At 43.8% G+C, this 10,209-nt stretch overlaps 1 protein-coding gene across 1 annotated transcript; it reads left to right on the top strand.

Moving 5' to 3' along the window:
• Positions 1-1,638: 1,638 nt before the first annotated feature.
• Positions 1,639-3,562, top strand: LOC119036306 (C-C motif chemokine 2-like). The gene is made up of 3 exons (XM_037128038.2): positions 1,639-1,786; positions 2,581-2,695; positions 3,053-3,562. The coding sequence occupies exons 1-3, from the start codon at positions 1,711-1,713 to the stop codon at positions 3,156-3,158; spliced, it is 297 nt and encodes a 98-aa protein (XP_036983933.2). The 5' UTR covers positions 1,639-1,710; the 3' UTR covers positions 3,159-3,562.
• Positions 3,563-10,209: the final 6,647 nt, after the last annotated feature.

The following is a 10,209-nucleotide window of genomic DNA, read 5'->3' as shown; positions in this document are numbered from 1 at the left end:
ATCTCAGCCCCACCTGCTTTTAAGTGTGAAATCCTGGACAAGTTACTTAATTTCCGTTCCAACCAAAGAAAGTTGGGTTGTTTGGAGGACTGATATGACAATGCTGGAAGGCACGTCAGTGCAGTGCCTGGCACCTAGGAAGCACTCAATAACACCAACTGTTCCTTTGCTTTGCCACTACTGACCACGTACTATGGACCAGACACAGTCGTTGGTTCACTATAACCCATTTCTCATGAGAAATGTAGAGGTTGGCAGGTGTGTCTTCCAAGAAGGGTCATACATTTTTCTAGACATTGTCTCAATGACCCTTTAATAAAGAAAAGTCGCTAGAACTTTCCATGGCCACAAGGCAGAGTCAAGGCAAGGCTCAGAAGTGTAAGGCAGTGGAATATGGGACTCCAGAGCCTTGGATTCCAGGCTCTGCTCAGCCATTCATATGCCTCAAGGAATAATGTCATGTTTGTAAAAGGAAAGGGTTCACTGAAATGAATTCTAAGGTCTTTTAGGTTTAATTACTGTGATTCTATGGTCACTGAGAAAATGTGAGCAGAGCTGCAACATGAAAGCAGACTTTCTAATTCCCGTAATACTGTCCCTGTGCTTACTCATGCTCCCTGGAATCTGGAAAGAAGCCGAGATACCAATCTTCAGAGCAGGCAGCACACTTCTTACCACTGCTGCCGACTGTGTAACCACAGCCTCCAAAGGCAGAGAGACTTCACCACAAGGAATGTCTCTCAACTCTTCAGTTGCCCCCTAGTTTGAAAGGTGCTAAGAATGGGGGTGGGGCGGGGGCAGGACCCAGATCTATAGCCAGGTAGCCAGCTGGTTGGTACACATTTCAGGTACACATTTCATGCAGAAGTATATCATGGTGGTGGCAAGAAGACACAGGGTTCTGCTCGGGAGTACCTGGGCAGGTACTTCAGCCCTCGGTGCCGTGGTTGTCTGCTCTGTTGTGGGAATTAATACCTACCAGATGGGGTTGGAGAATTGAAAGATTAGCATTTGTAAAGGGCGTAGAATATTCCTGGCCCAGAGCAAGCATTGCGTGAGTGTCATAAAAATATTTCTTTTGCTGCATTGCATATCTTCTTCCAAAAATCTAGTGATTCTTAGAATTCAGTTCTATGGTTACAAAATTTGGCATATGTGCTAAGCTTCGATCTCCACCCTGCATCTTAAAGAACAGATGGATTTTATATGCCACTGGAAAGTCTGCCAAGACATCTGGGCCCCTTCCTGGCTGAAGGCCCCTTGAACTACCTTTGAAGGTGGGCCAGGGGTGAGCCCTGAGATGTTTTCATTTCCCCCTTGACCTCTGCTCCCTTGCTTCCTTTCTTTTCTGCAGAGTTTTCACTTCAGAGAAAGCAGAATCATTAAGAATAACCCACTTGGTTCCTGTCTTTGGTCACTCTGGATGTAACTGTGCCCCGTTGTCCCCCTACCCCCCCCAAAGTGCCCTGTCCAGCCCCACTGCTTTCCTCTCCTTGTTCCTGGAAATTGCCCAGGGTGCTCCACTTGCCTCAGCACATTTAAGATTTCACTTCGTCATTCATTGAGGAGGAAACCTCCCCAGGCCAAGCATTGCTCCACCCACTGGGTTTTCAATAAAAGGCAGGCAGAGCAGCGGGAGGACCAGAGAGGCTAGGAGCAGCTCAGACACCAACACCTCCCACACTGAAGTTTGCATCCTCACCCTCCAGCATGAAGGTCTCCGCAGCGCTTCTGTGCCTGCTGCTCACAGTGGCTGCCTTGAACACCCCGGTGCTTGCTCAGCCAGGTAAGCCCCTCCTCCCTTCCCTTAGAAGCACATCACCCCATGGGTGATTGTGGGCTATCAGAGCAGAAGGGGTACCCACAGCCTCACTTTCACAACTGATTTTACAAGATCAGGGGACTCAGAAGAGGATGAGGAGTGAACCTAAGCATACAGGTGCCCCTGGGAAGAGCCAGGGTACAAAATCCATCTGTGGACCCCAAATCTGGCTCCTTCTAGGACTCCAGATCTGGAAACACACCCTCAGTGCAGTTACCACCTCAGCTCCTTTCAGAGGTGAGTGGGGGCTGGGGTAATCAAAGAGCAGGGTGTTTAGTGGTGGGTATGCAGATATAGTGAAAGGGAGAGAATGAAACCCAGAATCTAGACTGTGCTTCATTCGGTCCAGCTTCCAGAGACATAGTGCTGCAGAGGCGGCTGGTATCGGGGAAACTGATGAGCAGGCATAGATTACTTGAAGCTCCAAAAGAGACCCATAGCTGGAGTCCCTGAACTTTCCTGACCATGATATGTTGCATTATTAGTTCTTCCCAATGACACTCTCAGGAATTATGTAGTTTTAACAGCTCTCCCTTCCCTCTGTTATCAGTGCTGCACACCCATTTTACAGCATAGGAAACTGAGTCAGTATGCCATTCCAGCTCTGCAGTGTCAGCGGAACTGTTGGAATTCAGTGGGTCCTCCCTCTACCCCTGATTTCCCTTTGCCTTCTCTTCACTACTTTTTTTGTGCTCTGATTAAGAACAGAAGAATCTAGTCTATCCTAAAAGGCTTTTTCTTTGTTGTTCTATTTCTAGATGCAACTATTCACGTCACCTGCTGCTATACATTCATCCACAAGAAAATCCCGATGGCAAAGCTGGCGAACTACACAAGAGTCACCAGCAGCAAGTGTCCCAAAGAAGCTGTGATGTAAGTTGACCACACCGACCCTCCCTGGTTTAGTTCTTTTTCAGGAAAGAAAAAAAGACCCTCAGACCCCAGAGTCAGAGAACCAGAGGTGCTCAGTAGGACAACTGAGCACCTGACTATCCATAAGATGGTCAGGGAAAAAATGACTCCCAACATCACTCTCCAAATACAGACCATTGTAATTTCTTTAGCCAGGAGTCAGGATGGCTTCACCTGGGGACACCTGTCAGAGCAGCTTGCCCTGGGTTCCCCCTCCATCCTCTAGTTCTCAGGGCAGCTCCCTAGGGCAGAACAAACCCTACTTGCAGGCTGGCCTCTCGGTGGAACTCCGTCTCACTGTGCCCTCTCTCCCTACAGCTTCAAGACCAAACTGGCCAAGGAGATCTGCTCTGACCCCAAGGAGGACTGGGTCAAGCACTCCATAGAGTACCTGGACAAGAAAACCCAAACTAAGAATTCTTGAGCACTCACCCATGACCCAAGAATCTGGACCTAATTTATTATCTTCTGACTTTCCCTAAAATGCCCTCTGATATTATTTTATTATATTTTCAAAGAACATGAACATTGTTTATGAATATGAAACATGATGTCTTAAGTAATGATGGTAACCTTATTTAAGTTATTGTATGTTTTAAGTCTACCTTCCATGAATCCTTGTGTGTTTTAGAGATGGAGACTTAGTCAAATCACTCTCTTCTGTGAACCTCAGTTCTGCCCCTCAAATGGAATGAGGGTCCTTGTAAAAATCATTAATGCAGAAACCTATTGTTTTCAATTCTAAGGTACTGCTAACAGTGTTACTGTAGAGATGTATATGACATAATTGTTGAGAAATATATATGTATATTTTTGTACAAAACCTGACTGTTGGTGTTTTCTTGAAGGAAATTAAAAAGCTGAGTATTTGTTTGATGATGAGGGAGGGCCATGGTTTGAGAAGACAGGGCTCATGTTTGGAAGGAACCAGAGTGTGAATTGCCCGGTTTTTTTCCACTGGGTGGGTGCATCTAAGGGCCTATAAAGAAACCTCTAGGGCAAGACCCAATCAGGCGTTCTGCCATTACCACTCCAGTCCCCAACACCATCTGCCCCGGTCCCAACTACCTTCGTCACTTGTTTAGCAAGAGCCCCACCCCACCTTCTTTTCTCACGGCCCCTGGTCCCAGCCAACAATCTCTCCCATAATCTTCTGCAACTGCCCCCAATCTCTCTCCCTTAATTAATCCTCCAACTTGGAGTAGTACAGACACTGCAGACATTGGAAAATCAGGGAGCAACTTAACAACTGTCCATAAGATGGTTAAATTAGAATTTCATAAAGAGGGTATGACTTGATGAAAGATGAGTTTATCCTTAATGAAAGATGCATTTTTATTTAAAAATGACAAGGTCGTTAAGAAAAGAAGGAAGAATATAAGCAAATACCTAGAGGTAGAAAAATGATATGTACATCAAAGAGGGACAAAACCAGTCAGGTGGCCATCGGGGTCCAAAAGGAGTGGAGTGGAAACCAGCGGGACATCGTCACGTAGGTTAGTGAGTATGAGGCCCTCTGATGCCAGGCAGATTGAAGTGCGGGGTCTGGAAGGAGGGGAGGCCACAAGAGGGGTGATCCATGTGCTCAAACCCCCAAATAATCTGCTCACATTCCCTTTTCAAGTCACATCTACTTATTTTCAGGAAATTTTGGAACTAGCTAAGCATGGGATTCCTTGCTCCTTGCATGTGAAAATGTGAGCACAAAACATTGGCAACAGGCCCTATTTTAGGAGGGAATGCCAAGGATAGTGTTTTCATTTACTGTAGCTGTTAACAATCTATTCTGGGAAATCCAGGCTTTTTCTCTCAGGCTAAAATTTTTTTCTGGCCTCTGCCTATTGTCAAATTCCAAAGCCACTTTTATGGGGTTTTTTACTGTTACAGCAGCATCCTACTTAGAGTTACAAAAATCTGTATTTGTTTCTTATTGCTACATAACAAATGATTATAAAACTACTGACTTAAATCAATACAAATACATTACCTTAAGTTCTGGAGGTCTGAATTCTTTCTGGAGACTCTAAGGCAGAATTCATTTTCTTGCCTTTTCCAGTTTATAAAAGCTTCCTGCATTCCTTAGCTCATGGCCCCCTTCCTGTATCTTCAAAACCTCTTTACATATTCTCTCTCTTTCTCCCTCCTCCACCATCTCCTCCTCCTCCCTCTCTCTGATCATCACATCTTCTCTCTGATTCTTATCCTCCTTCCTCTATCTTATAAGAACATTTGTGATTATACTGGGCCGTCTGGATAATCCTGGATATTCAGGATTACCATCTGAAGAATTAATGACATCTGCAAAGTTCCTTTTGTCAAGTCAGGTAATAGTTTCCAGGGACCGGAGTAGGATGTGGGCCTCCTTGGGAAGGGGGCATCATTCAGATTTCTGCAGCTAGGGCCCAGGCATATGTTCACAATAGGTAGCTGGACACTGCAGCCTGGCTTTGGAGATCTGGATCTGGTTTGGTGTATAAATTCTGAGATAACTTTGTGCAAATCATCTTTCATCAGTAGACTCATAGGTTATGGACTCACTTTGTGCATCAAGTCGTTCCTAAGTTTCCTGTGCAGTAAAGCCACCCAAATTCCTTTAAAAACACCTGTACATCCCCAAGGATTCTGATTTAGGATATTGAAATAGGGGAAGACTCCTCTTCCCATTGGACCATTTTATGAGTTCCTCAGGAGACCTGGATACACAGATGAGTATGGGTCCCTATATTCCTCAGTTCTCTCATGGTCAGGATGCTGGAATTGCCAGCCAGTTTTTCAGCTGCTGCCTTGAGCTTTGTTCTGACCTAGACTTGATCAGTCTCCAAGCAAGAGGGCAAGGGACTATGAAGTCCAGAGATTTAGGACCTTGTAGAGTTCAAAAATCTAACTGTTTCCACCACCCCAAGCAGAGGTGGGATTTTAAAAGAGGTTTTAAATAACAAAGCCTGCATAAAGCCTCCCATTGGATAGGGCAGCTTCAGGAAGACAACAGGTTAGAGTACAGCATTCCCACTGAAGCCTGGGAAACTCAGCCTCAAAGAGAGGCGTGGATGGAGGCAAGGGCTGCATGTGGGGAGGGACTCCCGATACTTCAGAAAAGTCCTGTAGTCGTTTGTTGAGGGAATTATGTCACCAGGAAAACTGGAAGCCAAGACTGAAAGAGGCTTTGATTGTTCTACCTGGAGAACAAATTCTGAGTCTCCCATGAGCTAGAAACAAGCAATGACAGCCACCAGAGACGGGCACATCCACCGAGCTCCACTTCTAGAGTGGCTAAGGAGAAGAAATGGACAAGAAAAGGCGAGGCTGCGGGTAGATCTAGAGGCCCTGGACGAGGGAGCTCCTCCCGAGAGCAGGATCGGAGCCCCCGCTCTGGGAACAGGATTTCACAATGCCCACCCAGCTATGTCTCAGAACTGCTCTGAACAGTCCCTGCTGGCTGTCCCCCAGTGGGAACAATTATTGTAATTCTATTGTTACTATTCTACCAGGTACATGATGGTTCAGGAACAAATTGTTCACTTTTGAACAGTAGACGTATACAATTTACTTCTACATGGCCTCATTATCTCATTTTTTAAAAAAAACTTTGTAAGCTTTAAAAACTGCGGTTAAAAAAAGACGACCTAAAATTGACCATATTTACCATGTGTAAGTGTACGGTTTAGTAGTGTTAAGTGTATTCACATTGTTGTGCAATGGATCTCCAGAACTTGTTCATCTTGCGAACCTAAACCTCCATTTTCATTCAGCTACAGCTGCCCACCTCCCTGTCCTCACGGCCCCTGGTGCCCAACACTCTGTTATCAGTTTCCACACACTTGACTGCATTAGGTACGTCATATAAGTTGAGTCATACTGTATTTCCTTTTATGTTACTGCCTTATTTCACTTAGCACAATGTCCTTAAGATTTATCTATGATATAAAGTATGACAGAATTTCCTTTGTTTTTAAGGCTAAATAATATCCTATTGTATGAATGCATATTTTGCTTATCCATTCACTTATCAGTGGACATTAGGTTGCTTCTGCCTTTTGGCTGTGGTGAATAGTGCTGCAATGAACATAGGTGTGCAAATATATTTTCAAGACCCTACTTTCAGTTCTTTTGGATATGTACCCAGAAGTGGGATTGCTGGATCATAGGGTAATCTTATTTTTAACTTTTTGAGGGACCGCCATACTGTTCTCCACACGGGCTGCACCATTTTACATCCCATCAACCGTGTGCACAGCTCTCAGTTTCTCCACATTCTCACCAACACCTTTTTTAAATAATAGCCATCTTAATGGGTATGACGTGATATTTCACTTTAATTTGATGTGTCTGTATTTAATGGTTAGTGATGTTGGGCATCTTTCCAAATGCCATTAGCCATTGGAGAAATGTCTGTTCAAGGCCTTTGCCCATTTCTAAAATTGGGTTATTTTGTTGTCAAGTTGCAGGAATTCTTTACACATACTGGATGTTAACCCTTTATCAACTAAATGCTTTGTAAATGTTTTCTCCCGTTCAGTAGGTTGCTTTTCACTCTTCTGAATATGTCATTCAATGCACAGAGAATTTTAAAGTTTGATGTGGTTCTGTTCATCTATTTTTGCATTATTTCCTGTGTTTGTGGTATCACATGCAAGAAATTATTGTTAACTCTAATGTCATAAAGATTTTCCCCTGTTTTCTACTAATAGGTTTATAGTTTTGGGTCTTCTATTTAGGTCTCTGATCCACTTTGAGTTAATTTTTATATATGATATAAGATAAGTTGTTCAAATTTACTATTTTGCATGTGGATTTCCAACTTTCCCATCATCGCTTGTCGAAAGGACTCTCCTTCCCCAACTGAGTGGTTTTGATGCCCTTGCTAATGACATTTGACCATATACATGAGGGTTTATTTCTGGGTTCTCTGTTCTCACCAGAAGTCATAGAGGTCCCCAAAACTGTGGGGCAGGGGATGGTGTGTCATATCCAAAGTGCTAAAACAACAAAAAAAATTGTCAACCAACAAATTCGTATCAGATAAAATTATCCTTCAGAAATAAAGAAGACATTACTAGCCCTCAAAAAAATCCTAACAGGAGTTCTTCAGGTAAAAGAAAAAGGCACTAGACAGGAATTCAAAGAAATAAAGGTGAAGTTAAATCCATACATAAATATAAAAGACAGTATAAGTATATATTTTGTTTAATCTATCTTTTTGCATTTAATTTAAAAGACACATGCATAAAGAAACAAATATGAATCTATATTGAGAGGAATGCCATATATATATATATATATATATATATATATATATATATATATATTATTTTAATTTGCGACCATAACGGATTCAATGTGAGGAGGAAGCAAAGCTATACAGGTTCAAAGGATTCATGTACTATTGAAATTAAAATTGTTTAAACTGGGATTCAGCTGTGCAGTGGGGCTGAACTGGCTGTGGCTGCAGGAGCACAGAACTCTCCAGGGATTTTGGTCAAGATGGCAGCATAGGCAGACATGACTCACCTCTTCCCACAACCACATCAAAATTACAGCTAAAATATAGAAGAATTATCATTCAGGAATGTCAGAAATCGAGCTGAATGGAGGTCTGACAACTATGGAATTAAAGAAACCACATCCGTTCAATTTGGTAGAGGAGCGCAGACATGGAACAAACTGGTCCCACATCCACATGGATAAATATTCAGGAGGGATATCTCAGGAGTGAGGAGTCCCAGCCTTACACCACAGCCCCTAGCCCAGGATCCCAGCACCAGAAGACAAATCCCCACAACTTATGGCTGTTAAAACCAGTGGGGATTGAGTTGGTAAAAGGAACTTCTGGAGCCCTAAGCAGTTCCTCTTAAAGAACCCAGAAATGGACTCACCTGCTCAGACTCACTCCCTTTGAGCTCCAGCACCAGCGGCATACAGGGACAAACTGAAGTGTTCGGCATCAAGGCAAATAGGGGCCATTGTCTCTGCTAACCTCCCCCACCCCGCCCACGCAGAGCTGGCAAGCTGGTACCATATCTGAGACTCCATCAACAGGGCTAACACTGACCCACCTCGGAGTTCCCCAGAAGCTCTGCCCCGACCAATGTATGGACCAATCCAAGATGCTTTTCCATAAGAATGGCTAGTCTCGCCTCCTAAATTCTATTAAAAAAGCAACAGCTGGCTTCAGTGAGCCCTAGTGGTAGCCAGATTAGATTCACAGCTTGGCTGCACCTGGGAATCTCCAAGCCCAGCACAAGTAGCAACCATCTCAGATTGCTTTATAGCTCAGGAAGAACACATGTGTGGGCTGACCTTGGCCTGTACCACCAGGGGAACCCCAGGGCTGGTGCACCCAGTAGACAGCTACAGACCAGGTCAGAGCACTACTACCCTGCCTTTGCACAGCTGATTCTCCACAGAGGGCATAGGTTGGTGCTCAGTGGTCATAGCCAGTCCTTGCAGCTGACTGGCCTGGGTAAATCCTTCCCATTGACCTGCCAACAACAACCAAGTCTCAACTACAAGAGAAGGGTGCCCTCAGCCCACACAAAGGGCATACCTTGAGTACCCAGCTTGGGTGATAGGGGGTGATGTGCTATTGGACCCCACAGGACACCTACTACATCAGGCCACACTACCAAGTCAGAGCAGCTCTACCTAATGCATTGAAATAAACATAGGGAGGCTGCTAAAATGAGGAGACAAAGAAACATGGCTAAAATGAAAGAGCAGATCAAAACTCCACAAAAAGAACTAAACAAAATGAGGATAAGCAATCTATCAGATGCAGAGTAAAAACACTGGTTATAAGGATGCTCAAGGAATGTAGTGAGGACCTCAGCAGCATCAAAAAGACCCAGTCGGAGACAATGAATACACTATTTGAAATAAAGAACAATTTACAGTGAAAGAACAGTAGAGTAGATGAAGCTGAGAATCAAATTAATGATTAAGAACATAAGGAAGCAAAAAACAACCATGAAGAACAAGAAGAAGAAACAAGTATACAAAAAAATGAGCATAGTATAGCCTCTGGGATAACTTCAAGAGATTCAACATTCACATTATAGGGGTGCCAGAAGGAGAAGAGAAAGAGCAAAAGATTGGAAATCTATTTGAAAAACCAATGAAAGAAAACTTCCCTAATTTGGTGAAGGAAATAGACATGCAAGTCCAGGAAGCACAGAGAATCCCAATTATGATGCATGCAAAGAGGCCCACTCCAAGATGCATAATTAAAAGGCCAAAGTTTAAAGATAAGGAGAGGCCCTGGCTGGTGTAGCTCAGTGGATAGAGTGCAGGCCTGTGAACTAAGGGATCGCAGTTTGATTCCCAGTCATGGCATATGCCTGGGTTGCAGACCAGTTCCCAATGGGGGACACACGAGAGGCAACCATACATTGGTATTTCTCTCCCTCTTTCCTTCCCTTCTCATCTAAAGATAAATGAATAAAATCTTAAAAAAAAAAAACAAAGATAAGGAGAGACTC

This window comes from Artibeus jamaicensis, unplaced genomic scaffold, assembly GCF_021234435.1.
Source record: "Artibeus jamaicensis isolate MK-2021 breed Jamaican fruit bat unplaced genomic scaffold, CSHL_Jam_final contig_1998, whole genome shotgun sequence".
Lineage (NCBI taxonomy): Eukaryota > Metazoa > Chordata > Mammalia > Chiroptera > Phyllostomidae > Artibeus > Artibeus jamaicensis.
The sequence above is the reverse complement of the archived record's forward strand: the minus strand, read 5'-3'. Positions and strand labels throughout refer to the sequence as shown.

Excerpts from the sequence above, each read along its gene's own strand:
- LOC119036306 (XM_037128038.2), top strand. The coding sequence starts at position 1,711 with ATGAAGGTCTCCGCAGCGCTTCTGTGCCTGCTGCTCACAGTGGCTGCC. Across the intron at positions 1,787-2,580 it reads CCCGGTGCTTGCTCAGCCAG|ATGCAACTATTCACGTCACC; the intron begins GTAAGCCCCTCC and ends TTCTATTTCTAG. Across the intron at positions 2,696-3,052 it reads TGTCCCAAAGAAGCTGTGAT|CTTCAAGACCAAACTGGCCA; the intron begins GTAAGTTGACCA and ends CTCTCCCTACAG.